At 35.2% G+C, this 19372-nt stretch overlaps 1 protein-coding gene across 1 annotated transcript; it reads right to left on the bottom strand.

Moving 5' to 3' along the window:
* Nucleotides 1-5015: 5015 nt before the first annotated feature.
* On the bottom strand, nucleotides 5016-8988 carry dnal4a (dynein, axonemal, light chain 4a). The gene is made up of 4 exons (XM_051105975.1): nucleotides 8909-8988; nucleotides 7724-7806; nucleotides 6077-6160; nucleotides 5016-5852 (listed from the first exon to the last, which is right to left on the bottom strand). The coding sequence occupies exons 2-4, from the start codon at nucleotides 7793-7795 to the stop codon at nucleotides 5688-5690; spliced, it is 321 nt and encodes a 106-aa protein (XP_050961932.1). The 5' UTR covers nucleotides 7796-7806; nucleotides 8909-8988; the 3' UTR covers nucleotides 5016-5687.
* Nucleotides 8989-19372: the final 10384 nt, after the last annotated feature.

Here is a 19372-nt window from a genome sequence, read left to right as displayed (position 1 = left end):
TACTTACCTTTAATAATGTAACAGATTTTTACTGTAGCTTTTTGTAGCTTTTTTTTTTTTTTTTTTTTTAACAGTATTTTACCGTTAAATTCACTGTCATTTTTTACAAAATATGTGACATAACTTAATACTTCATACTGATTAAAATGTATATTAAATATGTATCTTTCTAAAGGATTAGTTCACTTCCTGAATAGAAATTTCCTTATAATGTACTTACCCCCATGTTATCCAAGCTGTTCATGTCTTTCTTCTTCAGTCAAAAAGAAACTAAGGTTTTTGAGGAAAACTTAAATTGGACTTAAATTGGCATAAACAGGTTTAACGGGTCCAAATTGCAATTTCAATGCAAAGGGCATTCAAAGGGCTCTACATGGGAGGAATAAGGGCCTTGACTAGTGTAACAATTGGTCATTTTCTGCATTTTCTGCTTGTCTTGCACAAGCTCGATTTACGCATTATGTAGTCACACGTGACGTAGGCAAAAGTACCGACCCAGTGTTTACAAAGCAAGCGTGCAAAGGAAGTCAAACGCCCTTTACAAAAAAAGGTAAAAGAACAATGTTGGATGATTTTGAAGTTGAAGGAGAAAATTGGATGAGTTTTTCACCCTACCCACACCTTTTTTGAACCGAATTACAAAGACGAAGAACTAACCGCGTGTGACCTTTCCAACTTGATTACGTAACGCATGAAGTCGCTCATGTGGATCACAAAACTAGTGCAAGAAAATGAACAATCGTTTATTAGATAAGACCCTTATTTCTTGTCTGGTATCATGTAGAGACCTTTGAAGCTGCACTGAAACTGCAATTTGGACCTTCAACCCGTTGATCCCCATTAAAGTCCACTGTATGGAGATAAATCCTGGAATGATTTCCTCAAAAACCTTAATCTCTTTTCAACTGAAGAAAGAAAGACACAAACATCTTGGATGACATGGGGGTGAGTAAATTATCAGGAAATTTTTATTCTGGAAGTGAACTAATCCTGCAAGGAATAGTTCACTGAGAAATGAAAATTTGCAGAAAATGTACTCACCCTCAGGTCATCTAAGACGTAGACAAGTTTGTTTCTTTATTGGAAGAGATTTGGAGAAATTTAGCATTACATCACTTGCTTACTGCAGTAAATTGGTGCCGTCAGAAGAAGTGTTAAGAATAACAAACATTACTAAAATTACTGTATTAATTAACATTTTGTAATAAAATACATTTCGTGGGACACTGGAGCAGAAGAATACCTCCTATTAATACAAAACAATTTGTATAATCAGCTAAAAATCCTTCAGTTCTCAATTTTGTCTCAGTATACAGAATCACTTAATAGATTCAGCCTCAAATTTTGGATTTGCTGATACCACACAGTACACTTACATGTCTTTTAGAAAATTTTATTTATCTAAACAGCAATTATTGCACAAAGTTGACATAAAAATGTACTTTAAAAGATCATAATAAAGTCATTAAAGGTTTTTTACTGCATTTAAACCATTAAACATTGCAGGAACAAGGATGGAACATTCTGATAAAATATTGCAGCATATAACCTCAGATGAAATTAAAAGCATTATTTGCACTAGTAATTGTTTCTCAGAATGATGACTGTGACATATTTGCATACCGCCTCTCTGATCAAACTCATGAATTTGGCAGCAAGTTAGTTTTAAGTATCAAAAGTGTCAAACATCAAACATTCAAATTAGCAGTGGTGAAAAAAAAAAAAGATTTAAAAATATTTTTAAAATAACATTTGTATCTGTTCATCCATGTAAACTTATAGCACTTACATCTTAGCTGTTCGCAATTGACCATTTGCAAAGACCCGTCCCCCTTTGTTACTCTTACTATCTCTGACAAGCCATGGTGCTCTCACGCCACAAATCATGTTCTCACGCAGTGAAAAATACATTATGGAGCAAAGAGGAAACCGACAACATGCCGACAGATAAGACAGAGCAGGTTACTTTAGGTCTCAGCTTGTGGTCATTTTTAAAGAAATTCAAAAAATAAATACCATTTTGAGGGTCTTTAATGTGTCGTGCCAGATTGAAGTTCAAAGCGGCAGGTGAGGCGATCACCTCTTCCTCTTTACTAGCTATGGCATGAAATAACCATAAATGAACATAGACGTCAATAGTACACACCATTTTCAAGTTCAAGTCCACCTAGGTTAATTTACTCTCCTGTCTGGTTCGTTAGTCGGACAAAAATGGCAGATTGAGCATTATGATTGGTCAGATCAGCTGTCAGTCAAACTCCCTGCAAAGGGTCAACTGCACAATGACACTGGCTCAAACAATGCCTTCAGTTTGGAGGTAGAACTACCAAGTTGGCCAACCAATGGATGACATACCAATTTCATCCGCTATTTATGCGATTTCATTTAACAACACCAGTGGTGCAGAAATGACTCCCATAATTATACCACAAATAAGCACCACTAATTTCTGAAGACTATTACAACAGGTTTTAAATTGTAAACAGTTGAAATTAAGGTTTCAGCATTTATGAAATTTAGGGCTGTGAAATGGTACCAAAAAAGAAAAGAGAGAGAGAGTACTAACTGTATTATTGCATGACTACAGAAACCTTCAGAAATCAAGTTTTAAAAATCTGAACATTATTATATCACATTCAAGTATTCACACGCTACTAATGCTGGTTACATAAAGAGAGGAAAGGTACAGAGCACAAGATTCCTGGGATGACAATGAAAGGATTGAAAAAAATAATGAACAGTGAAATAGAAAGAGGAATCTGAAACAGGTGGCAGAGCAGCCCACGGATAGAGAGACACTGCTGGACAGGAAACAGACAGAGAGAGAGGGAGAGAGAGAAAGAAAGAAAGACAGAGAAAGGCGATGCATTTTTAAAATGACACATGAAATGGAGTGCAACGACACACATTCTGTCCTCAACAGCCTCACACGGCAAACACACTCCTACGACAACCTGCCAGACGAATACAACTGAGTCTTCTGAGCCTCAAAGAGACCGAAACGCAAACTGACACTTTAGTTGTTACACAGCACATTACTGTATGTTCACTCACAAATGCACTAAAATAGTCAAAGGGATGTCTTACACACCTACACTTAACTATATATTGCCACGTAGTCCATTTTACCTCTGTTCACTACTGTTCAAAGGTTTGAGGCAAGAAGTTTTTTTTTTTTTTTTAAGAAATTGACACTTTTATTCATCAAGGACGTTACAGAAGAATTATGTTTAAATTAATAACTGTTCTTTCAAACTCTACACTCTTAAAAATAAAGGTGCTTTAGAAGGTTTTGGTTCCACAAAGAACCATTCAGTCAAAGGTTCTTTAAAGAACCATCTTTCTCACCTTTTTATAATCTGAAGAACTTTATTCTGCCACAAAGAACAGAAAGGTTCTCCAGATGTTAAAGGTTCTTCATGGAACCATTTAGTCAAAAAAGGTTCTTCTATGGCATCGTGAAGCACCTTTATTTTTAAGAGTGTATTCATCAAAGAATTCTGGGAAAAAAAAAAAAATAATATGTATTGCAGTTTTCACAAACATATTAAGCAGCACAACGGTTTTCAACACTGATAACTAAATCTGCATATTAGAATGATTTCTAGAATGATTTCTTTTTAAGGGATTGTGAAGACTGTTCTAATGGCTGCTAATAATTCAGCTATTTTAATTAAATAAAGACAACCTTAGCGAACTAATGAAATCTTACTAGCCTCAAACATCTTAACAGTAGTGTATTTACGAGTGAAACAAGATATTCATCATTAAGAGCGGGATTTAAAGTAGTTCACTTCTAGAGCAAAAATGTACAGATAATTTACTCACCCCCTTGTCATCCAAGACGTTCATGTCTTTCTTTTTTCAGTCATAAAGAAATTATGTTCCTTGAGGAAAACATTTCAGGACTGTTTTCCATATAGTGGACTTTTAGAGCTCTAAATGATCCCAGCCAAGGAAGAAGGTTCTTATCTAGCAAAACAATTGGTTATTTTTTAAAAAATGTACAATTTACATACTTTTTAACCTCAAATGTTCGTCTTGTCTAGCTCTGCGATGTGCAATGCGAACTCTGTGTATTCCGGGTCAATACAGTTAGAATATGTTGAAAAAAATCCAATCTCATTTTCTCCTCCAACTTCAAATTCATCCTACATCGCTGCAGAAGTACAGAGTGTTTATAAAGTGAACGTTGCAAGGAGGGTCATGCTCCCTTTACAAAAAAAGGTAAACCAGCAATGTAGAACGATTTTAAAGTTGTAGGAGAAAATGAGATGGGATTTTTTCGACATACCCTAACTGTATTGACCCGGATTACACAGAGCTCGCATTGCGCATCGCAGAGCTAGATAACATGAGCATTTGTGGTTAAAAGTACGTAAACTGTACTTTTTTTTAGAAAATAACCAATAACCTAGATAAGACCCCTCTTCCTCGGCTGGGATCGTTTAAAGCCCTTTGAAGCTGCATTTAAACTGCATTTTGGAAGTTCAAACTCATGGGCACCTTAGAATTCCATTATATGGAGAACATTTCTGAAATGTTTTCCTCAAGAAACATAATTTCTTTATGACTGAAGAAAGAAAGACATGAACATCTTGGATGACAAGGGGGTGAGTAAATTTTCTGTAAATTTCTGTTCTGGAAGTGAACTTCTCCTTTAACGGTAAAGTGAGTATTACACTCTTAAAAATAAAGGCTCCAAAAGGGTGTTATTGCAGTGATTCCAAAGAAGAACCATTTTTCAATGCCAATAACAAACCTTTATTTTTAAGACTGTACATGAATGAATGAAGCCAAAGGCGATATTGTTAAAACTATGGCTAAATAGCTATTTAGCTATTAGTAACACACATAGCCAGTGATGTAAACAGAAAAAGAAATCTGTCTCCAATGAAGAACACAATGATGTATTAAAAAGGCAATTTTTTTTTGGAATAATGTTCACCATGTAAACTATAATGTAAAAGAGTTCAAACACCATTTTACTTCTGTAATACAACGCATTCTGAATGAAAAATAACATTCAATTAAAAAAAAAAAAAAAAAAAAAAAAAAAAAAAGGTAGGACTCTATTTTTATCCACTTGTAACTGATTGGCCAGTAAAGTGGATGCTGCATACCAGAATTCATTCACTCATTGTTTATTTATAAAGAATGCTGATGGATGCTTGATGGGAAGGGATTTGAAAATAAGATGGATTAAAAATTATTCAATCACTTAAGAGTAGGGACAAGTTAATATGTTTGATGAAAGATTACAAAGGCAAAAGTTTTCTTTGGAATAATGTGCTATAATGAATTGCACACAATAAGACTAATATGTTTTAACAAAGTAAACAGCACAGGAAGAGGACAAGACTAAAACATTTTCATAATTAGGTCCTGCAGTCAGTTGCAATAAACTCTGTAGGTTCAATAAAAATGTTTAAAAAAGTTAATCAAATTTCTTAAAATCTGTTTATGGCTTAAAATTTGAAGCCTATACATTAAAACGTAAGAGAGAAAAAGAGTGATCTGGAGAAGTGCACAAGAATCTGTATTCTTTTTCCCCCTCCAATTTCGCACATTTGCACACACACACACATACATACACACACGTCTCAAGTCAAATAGGGCTGCATAGTTAGGACAGATCCGTGAGTATAAATATCTCACAGTGGCAATTGTGTGGGCAGGAAGCGACATCAGGAGCATTTCCAAACGCACACGGCCAGACTTCCCCCAAAGAACATGTAGAGCAGGTTCCTGACTTCGTGGCTCACCTCGAACCCAAACCCCTCACCGATCACCACATGCCACGAACTGCCAAACTTCTTATCCATGGACTCCTTGATCATCTTGGCAGCGCTCTGAAAATAGAGTGAACCAGCGAGAAGGAGAGCGAGATGAAAGCATGTATGCTACTAGAGCAGTCCAGATGGCCAGACTGTGAGCGTGTGAAGTGTACTGACTCAGTACTAGACGGAAACACAGAGCCCAACCCCACCTGTGTGACCCAGGGAGCACATTCATCTGAAATCCTGCGCTTCATAACACAAGCACACGCTCACGTGCACACTCAAAGCTGACTAACCTCATTGTTGGAGGCAAATTTCTCGCAGGCTGTGACGCAAAGCTCCATAGTCTCCACGCGCATCTCCTCTGGCATATCCGTGTGCTGCAGACAAAGTCAACAGAACATAGTCCAGTCAAGCTTTTATAGGTGTAACAAGATTATTTTTTGAGGTCACTGCATGACATTAAAATATTATAATGTAATATTATATGGCATTAGCATCAGTATATACACTATCGGTTAAAAGTTTTCTGAACAGTAAGATTTTTTATGTTTTTCAAAGAAGTCTCTTCTGCTCACTAAGCCTGCATTTATTTGATCCAAAACACAGCAAAAATAACTGTTTTCTATTTCAATATTTTTTAAAATGCAATTTATTCCTGTGATTTCAAAGCTAAATTTTTAGCATGCTGACTTCGCTACTCAAAAACATTTATTATTATTATTATTATTATTATTATTATTATGTTGTTGAAAAGAACTGAGTAGAATCTTTTCAGGTTTCTCTGACAAATATAAAGTTCAGAATAACAGCATTTATCTGAAATACAAATCTTTTGTAACATTATAAATGTCTTTTTTTCCCTTTTGATCAATTTAAAGCATCCATGCTAAATAAAAGTATTAATTTCTAAAAGTTCTATCCAAAAATGGTATGAATAGTATAGTGTATAATGTTACAAAAGCTTTTTTATTTCAGATTAATGCTGATCTTTGGATCTTTCTATTTTTTTTCTCTCTAAAAAACATATTCAACTGTTTTAAATAATTTATATATATATATATATATATATATATATGCTGGGGTATATTTGTAGCAATAGCAAAAAATACATTGTATGGCTCAAAATTATTGATTTTTCTTTTATGCCAAAAATCATTAGGAAATTAAGTACAAATCATGTTCCATGAAGATATTTTGTAAAATTCCTACTGTAAATATATCTAAACTTAATTTTTGATTAGTAATATGCACTATAAGAACTCCATTTGGACAACTTTAAAGGCGATTTTCTCAATTTTTTCTTTAACAGCAAATTAGCATATTAGAATGATTTCTAAAGGATTATGTTACACTGAAGACTGGAGTAATGATGCTGAAAATTTAGCTTTGATCACAGGAATAAATTACATTTTAAAACACATTTAAATAGAAAACAGTTGTTTTAAATAGTAAAAATATTTCACAATACTGTAGTCAAAGTGGATCAAAAACTTTCATCAAATTTGCTCTAAAACCAAAACAAAACCCCTTTTTGATAAACTTTTTTGATCCTTTTTTTAATTAAATAAATGCAGGCTTAGAGAGCAGAAGAGACTTCTTTAAACAAAATGTTTTCTTCTTCTTTAAAAATGTTATTATCCAAAAACTTTTGACTAATAGTGTATATGTATTAAACATATTAAATACACAAACTATGTTGAGTTGACTAAGGCAGTGCAAAATATTAAGACCGTAAAAAGACTATCAACCATGCCAAATAAAGAAGCAATGCAAATATTATGTTTGAGTAAAAAAAAACATAAATGGATGTTTAAAATGTCATGTTTTGAAAAAGATGGAAAAGGGAGCAGTTTGAGTGATCTAAAACAGACAAACACAGACACATCCATAACTGGTTATTTCTATCTAGGTCACAGCAGCAGCATTCGAGCTGCACCCACCCTGATGAGCGGAAAGCTTTGCAGTCTTTTGTAGTCGGCATCCTCTTTTTTACCATCACCGGTTTCTGCCATCCTTTTCTTTTCTACAGAGAAAGAGAGCGACAGAAGGATTAGTCCTGTCTGATGAAAAGTGAAATCAGAACATTAGGTCAAAATTCTCACCCACGAAATTAACAGGGCAGTGGATAATATATCTTTTACTTTCAGCATTTGGAGGAAGAATGAAGAACAGACTTGTTTGTCCATAAACAAAAGTAAATGGGCATGACTGTCCTTGTAAAATATGTAAACGTGCCAAATCGAAGACAGAGAAAAAGACTGAATTTACACATTATACTTCTTGGTGATTCTTGGAAGTTGGGACCTCAAAAAGGAGTAAATAAGATTTTTTAAAGCTTTTTAAAGTTTTATAACTATATTCAAATGATTTCTGAAGGATCATGTGATAATGAAGACTATAGTAATTATGCTGAAAATTATGCTTCCATCACAGGAATAAATTACATTTTAAAATATACTTAAATAGAAAAGAGTTATTTTAAATTGTAATAATATTTAACAATATTACTGTATTTTTGATTAAATAAATGCAGCCTTGATACACATATTTTTTTTATTTATTTTAATTATTTAAAAAATCTACTGGCTATACATATAAATTCGTGCAAACTCGGTATTATATTATGTACTGAGGTAATATATCTTAGTATCTATTATAATGTCCGAACAAGAAAGTTAAAATAATCTAAACTAACTGTAGACATCTTACCATTACGTTTACAATTTTGTAACGTTATAAGAAAAATGTGTAAATATTGATACAGCCTGTCACTACATTGTCAGTAACTCTAACAGCATTTCATAACATTCAACTAGTAACGTTATTCAATTAAAACAGCCAGATTTACACAAAATAAACACTCTGTTGTTAAGAATAAATATCTAGTACATCATTATCGAAAGGAACCGATAAACTGATACATTAAAATGAAGATAAACAAACGTGTCGAGTAAGCGTTTGTTTTTAGCATCCCTGGGCTAATGTTAGCTTGCTAGCTCGACTCCCATCACGCCTGGACTTCAAACGCTTGGACTGATAAACAGCTGAAAGCAATGGAGAAATATAAACATGTAAATCATTTACAACTCGGTAATATTTCATATCAGCATAGCTTAATTACCCACCGCTCTGTAGTGCTGTACACAGACACGTTCCTCTACTAGTGTTGTCATGGAGACACACCGGCCTTGGCAACCTCCGACCCACGTGACCTGTTTATTTCCGCCTCCGTCCAATTCTTATTTCTTTCTTTCTTTGAAACAACGCCATAATTTGGACATGTCACGTTTCTTCTTTTTTCTTTACCAAGTTATTTCCATTAATACCATGACATACCATGTTACTTTTTGTCAGTGAAAAGTCTGAAAGTGTGTTTTTGTGTTAAAATAAGGTCAGTCGTTTGGCGTGACATACAAATCTGCCAGTAAACCTTTGTTTTTAGATTATAATGGCATTAAATCCTTCCGTTTCACTTCTGAATAGTCAGAGAAAGAGGGCGGAAAGGTAATCCCAGTGGGAATTATGATATTGGGGAGATTAAGGAAACTACTAGGCAATGTGGGCCAACCATATTAGTGTCTCATCCCGAGACAAAATATCTAAAAAGCTCACAGCATATTTTATGCATTCTAGAATATTAATCCAACCAAAGTTCTGATAAGGATTGTTGAAAATGGCTTGCACGTCGCACGTTTTTTTTTTTTTTTGTCTATGTCCACGTGCAGATGTTATTGTGCGGGCTGCCATCAGCGCCCACACCACCAGCACAAATAACAGTATTTCATAACAGAGACTAGAGGTTAAAAGACCTCCTACACATCCTTCCCAAGCATCATTCACTTCTCCACAGGGGATGATGGTTTGTCTGTTGTTTGGCAGTTTTTAGTGCTTTTTCTGCACCTTCAAACACTCCGTTGGCACCTTTAAAGCTGTATAAACTTCAAAGTAGCAAACAGGGCTGGAGTTTCTCAGCTGAACATGTTTTTATCAGAATTTTCAGATAAGGAAAAGGCATCTTAAAGGCATAGCTCACCCAAAAATTAAAATTCTGTTATTAATTACTCACCCTCATGCCATTCCAAACCTGTAAGACCTTCGTTCATCTATGGAAAACAAATTTAGATATTTTTTATGAAATCCATGAGCTCCCTGACCCTCCATAGACAGCAAGGGTACTACCATGGTCAAGGCACAGTTACAAAAGACATCGTTGAAGTAGTCCATCAGTGGTTCAATCGTTATTTTTATTTTGCCGTTATTAACTTTATTCAACAATTCTTCTCCTCCGCATCAATAGCCCCATTATGGACTATTTTAACAATGTTCTTACTACCTTTCTGAACCTTGAACATGTCAGTTGTGTTGCTGTCTATACAGGAAAGCTTTAGGATTCCATTAAAAATATCTTAATTTGTGTTCTGACGATGAACGCAGGTCTTACGGGTTTGAAATGACATGAGGGTGAGTAATTAATGACAGGTATATTTGGACAGGCCCCTTTTCTAAAGGACCCGGTTATAGCTTCCCAAAGTTGTAAATTTCAACATGTTTTTGATAATTGTTGACCTAGAGAGTCCAGAGAATTGCACTGTGGTGTTTTTTTCCAAAACTGAACGTTCGCAAAAGTAGGTTTTCACATCTTCTCGTCATTTAAGGAATGATTTGATTAACAGCAGTGCAAAGGCAAAGTTGTTCAGAACTAAGGAGGTCTATCATACGATATGAACGGCGTATGTACAGAAAAATTAAAAAAAATTAAAAAATCAACCCCCCAGTGGTCGATTTCTTTCAAAATTCTCACAGACCTTTACGGCCGTGAGTCAGACAGGCCCACTGAGTTTCGTTCTGATCGGCTTCTGCTAACATTGTCTAGGTGCTCAAAATTCATCTGCCAGTGGCAGACATCTGTTTTTGAGTTACGCAAATGTGCCTATAGACACTTTTGGCATTTTGGAACAAGACCGTACACAGCAATTTTCATGTTGATAGGACAAATGGTTGCCTTATAGCCATTTTTATGTTTCTTTCCCTCTTATAGCCCTACCAAGTGGCCAATCTCCGCGATTTTCCCCCTGTTTGGTAAAGATATCTCATTCCGTTCAGGAGTGACAGGCATTTTACTAAAAGTGGCCCTGCCCTCTTCAAATGTTTTGGCATTCCCTTTCCATGGTGAGTTGAAAGTTCACTGATAATTGATAATTATTGATATTCAGTCTCCAGAGAATCTTTCTGCACTGGTTTGGTTCCGATCAGGCAAAAAACTATAAGACTAGTTTGCAAAAGCAGGTTTTGCAAAAAATGCGAAATACCCGAAAAAACGAATTGGAACGAATTGGAATCCTTGGCTTCCAACGACATAAGACACTTGACCCTGCGACTGACGGTTTAAGAGCTATGAGTGATTTTGTACTTTTGATCGCTGTAGTGCCCCCGTCAGGGCTGATTGGGACGAGCCTCGGTCATGTTGTAGGTGGTGTGAGTACTACCATCCTTCCAAGTTTCAAGTCTCTACGACTTACGGTTTGGTAGGTACGATCACTTTTACGTAGAAATCGCTCATCCGTGACCATTCTAACAATTACAATAGGGTTTCAGCGCTACACGCTTGAACCTTTAATAAAAAATTGATTGGGGGAAAATTAGATGTTCCACATTAGCAGAACCTTTAGAAAACGTCTAGACCTCCTTTCAAAAACACATCCAGGCTTATTGGTCTGAGCTTCTCGGGTACAGAGGTGGATTTAGTTAAAGCATGCTGGGAATTCTTTTATACTCTGAGACAGCAAAAATAAAAAGCAGACAGAGACAGATGCACTCATACTCAGAGAGCTGGGTCAGTTGAATTTGTTGGCTGGAGCACAGATGATGGAAGATCTACTACTCTCTGTCTAATCCACTTATACAATAGATACACTGCAAGAGACAAAACATACTGATACAGGCAGAGAGGATTAAAAATGGTTAAATATCACAAACACAGGTGGGCGATGCTAAATTAAGAGCAACTGTGCTGTTTTCCAGCAACTAAACATTTACATGATCTTTTTAGCATGACCAAGCTGTCGCAATCAGACCAAAAAGTCGTACTAATTTTGAATGAAATCACATCTTAACTTTTTAAACAAAGACATACACAAAATATTGTTCTTGCCTGAAATCTGTAACCTACCTAGTGCATTTATACAATTACATTCAGATGATGTGAAATGGATAAAAGGAGCTAATGAACAGAAATAGTGCAGCCTCTTGAGAAACATTTTACATTCTCTCACATCTTGGATTTTTGTTCATCTCCTACTTCAGTAAATCACAAATGGAACAAAAACACCTACAGAGAGAGAAATGAAAGAGAGCTCTGGTGTTTGTTGTGCTATATATTTTAATTCTCATTTCATCATAGATTTGAACACAATTGATCTCCATTTCAACACAGACAAAGACAGACAGAATGCAAGAAATGAACATTACAGAATAGAAGATTTAAAAATAAAAATGCAAATGCATAAATCCTCAGAGTGTAGAAAAATGTTCAAGCAAAACGAGAGAACTTTATATCCAACTTCAACAAGATACTTCTTCATTTAAAACCAAGTATATTCCAGAAAATGTAGCCTTATCATTTCAGTCTTTATGAATACAATTTAAATCTTGTTAATGTACATTAAGAGAATCGAACATCACAAAATGACCACTGAATGCAAACAAACAGGCATCGCACTAACAACAGCAAATACACTATACATCTGAAAGAAAATAGTGCTGAAACTATTAAAAACAAAATTCCGTTATGATGATCCTGTGCTGTTCAATTAAAATGGCCATGGAATCTCAAACCACATGCTTATAAAACAGCTGTTTGCACCAAAATGAAACCACATCCATAATAATCTCAGTTCAGTCCATCAGTGTATATATATATATATGTATATATGTTACGATTGCGCATTTGGAACAACATTCTTGTGTTTGACAAGGCCACAAAACAGGCATTTTCCAGCCTGCTGCATTTTACATATAAATAATACATTGAGTATAATTCACATAAAGCATTTCATATGTGCGGCGAAATTTACATAAGCTATTCAGTCACAGTTATGACGAGAGATAGATAGATGGTGGAATGTACATATAATGGTGCAAGTATTATACATTCATCATACGGAATGTTTGGTGCTTATTTTACAAATATAATCTTGTGGAGTAGATTTTTGTATAAATCTGTATAGGCTATACATGCTCATTTCTCAGCATGAGAAGATTTGTATGAAGATATTTGCAGATTATGTTTAACACTTAGAAAGCATGTTATTGTAGATGCCACATTGTAAAGGGTTTCAAAACCATGGCTTTAAAGGTTAATGTAGTTATTCTATGAAATATTGCTGAAGTATTCATCTGGCCCAATTCCTTCTTCGACTGCTCCCTTTTCGGTCTGTTCATTCTAATTCGATGTGAGTCTGATGATGTTAAAGGGATTTTAATGGAGAAGAATTCAACCAGGACTGGTCTGACCAATAGGATTCAGTCTGCTGGAGTGATCACCATAGAAACAGTGTGATTCAAAAACATCTAAAAAAACTCGAACAGATCAAACATACAAAAAAAACTAGTATAAAAAACAGCAGACTAAAAGCAAATTCCCAGCTGTGTGTGTGTGTGTGTGTGTGTTTTCTAAACTAATTTCAATCAAATACACTGTATAAATAACAACAAATGTGAATGAGTATGCAAATATTTGCCTTGAACTGTGGGAAAAAATAAATCCTTTCATCAAGCACTAAGCCTGAAGATCCCACATCAAATGGTTACACTGATATTTTCCACTCTGATGTTCAACAAGGTAGAACTAGTAAATAAGATGTAAATAATGTAAACACAGAGATGCTTTCCCACGCAAAACTCGCCTCGTGATGTAAAAAGTGTTGTGGTTTGTTGTCAGGGCATTGCTAAGGTGTTCTGAATGTCTTCATCCAATTCTGTGATATTGGATATGATATTCTGGTCCCTAGATATGGCTTGTCTATGTAAGGGAGTGGTCACATTAATTTCAGTTAAATTTCACAGGCAAATAGATTTATTGAAAATCTCACACAGAAGACACTTTCAAACCTTCCTGTTTGTCAACATGGTGATTTCACATTACCGATTTGAACACGTTGCAATGCAAAATCTGCGTTTGGAAATGTTTTGCCCTGTTCTGAAACTTCCAATCGTGTGAATTCTTCTATTTCACTCGCAAAAAAAAATCACCAAGTAATGGTAAATGGGTCTGAAACTTAAAGGGATAGTTCACCCAAAAATGAAAATTCTGTCATCATTCGCTCACCCTCGAGTTGTTCCAAACCTGAATGTGTTTCTTCCTTCCATTCAGCATAAAATAAGAAATTTTAAAGAATGTTGGTAACCAAACATTTGACTTCCATAGTATATATATAAAAAACACTATGGAAGCCAATGGTTACCGTTGATGGTTTGTTTACCAGCATTCTTTAAGGAGAAGTCCACTTCCAGAACAATAATTTGCAAATAATTTACTCATCCCCTTGTCATCCAAGATGTTCATGTCTTTCTTTCTTCAGTCGTAAGAATAAGAAATTATGTTTCTTGAGGAAAACATTTCAGGATTTCTTCCCATATAGTGGACTTCTATTGTACCTGTGAGTTTGAACTTACAAAATGCAGTTTAAATGCAGCTTCAAAGGACCCCAAATCAATCCCAGCTGGGGAAGAAGGGTCTTACCTAGCGAAACAATCGGTTATTTTCTATATATATATATATATATATATATATATACTTTTTAAACTCAAATGCTCGTCTTGTCTTGCTTTGCCGTGACCTGTGTGTATTCCAGTTCATGACAGTTAGGGTATGTCAAAAAACTCCCAAAATCTCAAAGTCGTCCTACATCTCTGCAGAAGTACTAACCCAGTGTTTACAAAGTGAATGTGCAAAGAAGGTCAAATGGCCTTTACAAAAAAAGGTAAAACAGAATTTTTCACATAAAACAGCAGTTTAGGAGGAGAAAATGAGACGGACGTTTTTCGACCTTCCCTAACTTTATTGACCCGGATTACGCAAAAATGCATGCACATCGCAGAGCTAGACAAGACAAGCATTTGAGGTAAAAAAGTATATAAACTATTTAGAAAATAACCAATTATTTTTTCTAGATAAGACCCTTCTTCCACGGGAAAGAAGCTCATACAGGTTTGGAACAACTTGAAGGTGAGTAAATGATGACAGAATTTTCATTTTAGGGTGAACTGTCTCTTTAAGTCTAGAATATTTGGAACCATTTCATCATCTGCCAAGTTAAAATCACAGATTTGATTGCTTAGAAAAATAAGAGCACACTTCTCCTCAACAATCTGCATGATTTGAGGTATTATTCTTGTTTGTAGCACAAATGGTGTGGGACGAGTTATGCGCTGTTGTTTAATACTTAGGGTTAGGAGTTTCTTCAAACACCACTAACAAAAAACTTTGCCTTAAAGAAATCAACATGGTGTTTTGCTCTCTGATGAATCTTTGCTATCTCTGAACACCCTGTCTTTGACTCTTTGACCCTTAATCGAGCCCTCGGGAGCCCATCACTGTCTGGCGCTGGTGCGATGCTCACAATGATCGGCCGGTTGCTTGGTGACGCCTCCAAAAACCTCCACCTCACGGCTGGTCCACGGGACGACGTTACCCAGCATTCCGGTGCTGCAGTGAGCAAGAGCATACAGCTCCGTGTGAGAAAGCGGCCGATCCCACACGTTAAACTCAGACAGCTCTCCCACCATAGCCCGCGATGCCTCAAAACGAAGACCGCCCATTGAGCTCTGCAGGAGACAGGAAATACACAGTAAAAAATATTTTGTTTTTGAAATTGCAATAAAACAAAATTACTGAAGTATGTTTTACAAGATAACAATATTTATTACACTAATTGATTTATTCACCTTCAATGATTTACTCACCTTCAAGCCATCCTAGATGTATATGACTTTCTTCTTTCAGACGAATACAATCAGAGTTAAATTAAAAAATGTCCTGGCTCTTCCAAGCTTTATAATGGCAGTGAATGGCTGTTGAGATTTTGAAGCAAAATGCAGTGCATAAATCCATCATAGAAAGTACTCCACACAGCTCCGGGAGGTTAATAAAGGCCTTTTGAAGGGAATTGATGTGTTTGTGTAAGAAAAACATCCATATTTAAAACTTTTTAAACCATAATCTTTAGCTTTCACTAACTGTTGCACGTGCGTTCACGAGAGAGTGGCATTCCAGTGGATGACGTAGGACGTTGACATAACGTAAGCTCCGGTGAGAATATGCTAGTCTCGTGAGAACCAAGTTTTGTTTACAGCAAAGAAAAACCAGTCTTTTCTTGGCTTTTATCGAATTCCTCCAACATTTTTATTTACAAATTTTCGTTTTATACTTTTAATCCATAACCGGTGTTTTGTTTTGCATTCGCTGGAATGTCGCTCTCTCATAACAACAGTTAGCAGTAGCTAGAGATCACGGTTTATTTTTTATTTTATTTATTTTTTTCTTATAGAAATGCATCAGTTTGCTTCAGAAGAGCTTTATTAACTCCCAGAGCCGTGCGGAGCACTTTTTATGATGGATGGATGCACTTTTTTGGGCTTCAACATCTCAACAGCCATTCACTGCTATTATAAAGCTTGGAAGAGCCAGGACATGTTTTAATATAACTCTGATTGTATTCGTCTGAAAGAAGAAAGTCATATACACCTAGGTTGGCTTAAGGGTGAGTAAATCATGGGGTAATTTTCATTTTTGGGTGAACTATCCTTTTAAGCCAAATTCTTTTCAGTTTAGAAATTAGAATGTGGAGAAATTATATAAATTACATAATTTTTTTTTATTTTTTATATTGGGTGACTTAAATCTGAATTTTTTAATAAAACTCCAGATGTTTTTTAATTCATTAATTATTTTTTTTTTATTACCAGCATTTATGATTATCCCAGTTAAAATAATTATGTGCTACGACTTTGCTCTATAATTAAGATACTATCAGCATAAAAGTCTGTAATAGTATAGCTCAGGGGCGTCGCTAGGGCTAATCATTCGGGGCTCGAGCCCCGAAAGTTTTTACTCCAGCCCCGAATGTTTTTTTGTTTGGCCCTATGATTTCCACGGAATTTGTCAAAGTTTAAATTAATTAATCAAAAGTTGGTCCTTAAACTTAAGTCAAGTCGCGATAGGGACTAGTATCTGTAAAAATTATGCCGCAAAAAGCTATTTAAATATGAATCCTGCATGTTCTGCGTGTCTTTTTATGAATGAACGGCGCGCGCGGTTTCGTTTTCTAAACATGTAATACTGACACGCGCAGTCATTTCAGCGTCTGCCGTTTCACTAAATGAGGACATAAATACATTAGTCACTTAATGAGCATTTCACTGTTTCATTTGAGTAAAACAAGCGTCAAATATATACACAGAAATGTAAAGGTATTCACGGCAAGTCGGCAACCCGTCAAAATAAAAGTTCGGTTTAACTTTATTCATCATTCAGTATAATGTACGTGCCTACTACTACTACTATTAATTAATAAAAATGTATACATTTTTTTCACACAATATTTCTTCCATGTTTTACATTTTAATAGTAAATCCCCTTTATTTTCCAAAAATAAAATATAATTTTCATTAAAAGATCAATTAAGTCTATATTTTTTACCTTCATCTGATAACCAGAAAAATACACAATACAGAGTTCCATAAGGCTATTGTACAAATAAATAAAAGCTATTTTATGCATTCAAATAAACAGGCATGCTAAAACATATTTGGTAGCAATAAAACGTAAAGTCAGAGAAAATAAAACATTTTATAGGGTCCCAAACATGTAAATTTTCTTAACTTTTGATAAATTGACTGTAAATTGTATAAGATTCACGGTTTTAATTAATTACTAATTAAATAATTAATAAAATTAAATTTAACCATTAAAAAGAAGGCCAGAAAAATAAAAACAGAAAACAGAATTTGAAAAAATAAATAAATAAAACGGAATTTGGGGGAAAAAAAAATAGGGCCCTCTTTTTGCATGCAACTATATATTTGTTACAGTTATAAATACATTTTCAAATGTATTATTTTATTTGTCTAACATATCTTTGTAATGTTATAATATTGTTATAATACTTTAATATGTTTGCTATTTGCAATGATTACTATTTACTATTGTTAATAGTGTGACAAGGTCTTTAACCCCCAGTTTATTGCCCCTGGACCCACCTAGTAGGATCCAGGCTCAACCACTTGTGTCTAACAAAATCTTATGTGAGCATGATGTGAGCCCCCACCGACTACCACTAGCCCCTGATGTTTTGGCACCAGCCCCGGATGTTTTAAAATCCTAGAAACGCCCCTGGTATAGCTTATTATGCATGAAAGCTATTTAAACACCATTTTAAAGACAACACATAAGAAATAAGCGAAAGCTAATGATTTTGTATTTGGAATTTCATTGCATCCAGATACTTTAAGACAGGTTTTTTTTTTTTTTTGTAATTCTTGTCAAACTTGTCATAAATAAGCAATCACTGCAAAAAACACCCAATGAGACATAGACATAAGAAAAATCAGTGTGAAAAATATCAGTGTTAGTGTAAAATGTATATTGTGCCACAAAAATGATTGTCCAAAAAGGCATTTAAACTTCAAACAAAAATAAAAAGTACATTTGACCGTTTCTGAAATAGTGAAACGTTTTTCATTTTAGCTCCAGTGATATTAGAACAGTTGCTTCCTAATAATGTGATGTAGCATTTTAATGTTTTCAAAAATGTCTTAAATTCTAATATTTAAAAAAATGGTCCCAGAAACAGCCTGTGATACTAGAATGTAGTATGTACCGGCTCAGAGAATTCTCAAAGTGAATATACAAAATGAAACATCTCTGGAAACATGGGTTTCCTTATCATTTTGTTTATTATTGTCTGTTCACAGCTTAAAAGCACAACCTCAGACTACATAAAACATGGAACAGAGAATGACTTTAAGCCCTACTAGGTCTAATGAAAGGATAAGTACACTGGAGTTTAACAAAAGAGGGATGAAAAAGGCAGTGAAAGGTAAAGGAAAGGATAAACAAAAGGGTGTGTTTCGGATTTGCTTTGTTTTGATGGTGACTTTTACATGCTGTGTGAATACCAAAAGCTGCTCATCTTGACCTACCACCGTCTGGCAACCTGTTACAACGGCCAAAATCTGACGTACCTGTTCTTGGCCAAGTATAAGAGTTCCTCCCGGTCGGATGCTGTGACGGGTTGCCAGGTCACTTCCTTCAAGCTTTAGTTTGCCCCCTAAGTAGGCATGCCACACTCCAGCTCTCCGGTTCCAGCTCACACACATATGCTGCCATCTGCCCACTGTTAAGTTCAGAGGTAACGGCGCCACCTACAGAATGGAGGATCAAAAAATATTCAAATTACAATCCAAAGACTGATCCTGAGGGCCACGTGCTTGGATAAATAAGACCAGCCTGCACTTTAGAAAAGAAAGCCTGGCAGATTATCTTACTGTCAAACACACGCAAAACAATTCAATCGCTTTAGCAGACAGTA

The sequence above is a fragment of the Labeo rohita genome, chromosome 3 (genome assembly GCF_022985175.1).
Source record: "Labeo rohita strain BAU-BD-2019 chromosome 3, IGBB_LRoh.1.0, whole genome shotgun sequence".
NCBI classification, from domain to species: domain Eukaryota; kingdom Metazoa; phylum Chordata; class Actinopteri; order Cypriniformes; family Cyprinidae; genus Labeo; species Labeo rohita.
The sequence above is the reverse complement of the archived record's forward strand: the minus strand, read 5'-3'. Positions and strand labels throughout refer to the sequence as shown.

What these genes read in the sequence shown, in the direction of transcription:
- dnal4a (XM_051105975.1), bottom strand. Translation starts at nt 7,795, where the DNA reads ATGGCAGAAACCGGTGATGGTAAAAAAGAGGATGCCGACTACAAAAGA. An exon ending in AAAGCTTTCCGCTCATCAGG is followed by an intron (nt 6,161 to 7,723) that starts GTGGGTGCAGCT and finishes CTTTGTCTGCAG; the next exon opens with CACACGGATATGCCAGAGGA. An exon ending in AATTTGCCTCCAACAATGAG is followed by an intron (nt 5,853 to 6,076) that starts GTTAGTCAGCTT and finishes CTCTATTTTCAG; the next exon opens with AGCGCTGCCAAGATGATCAA.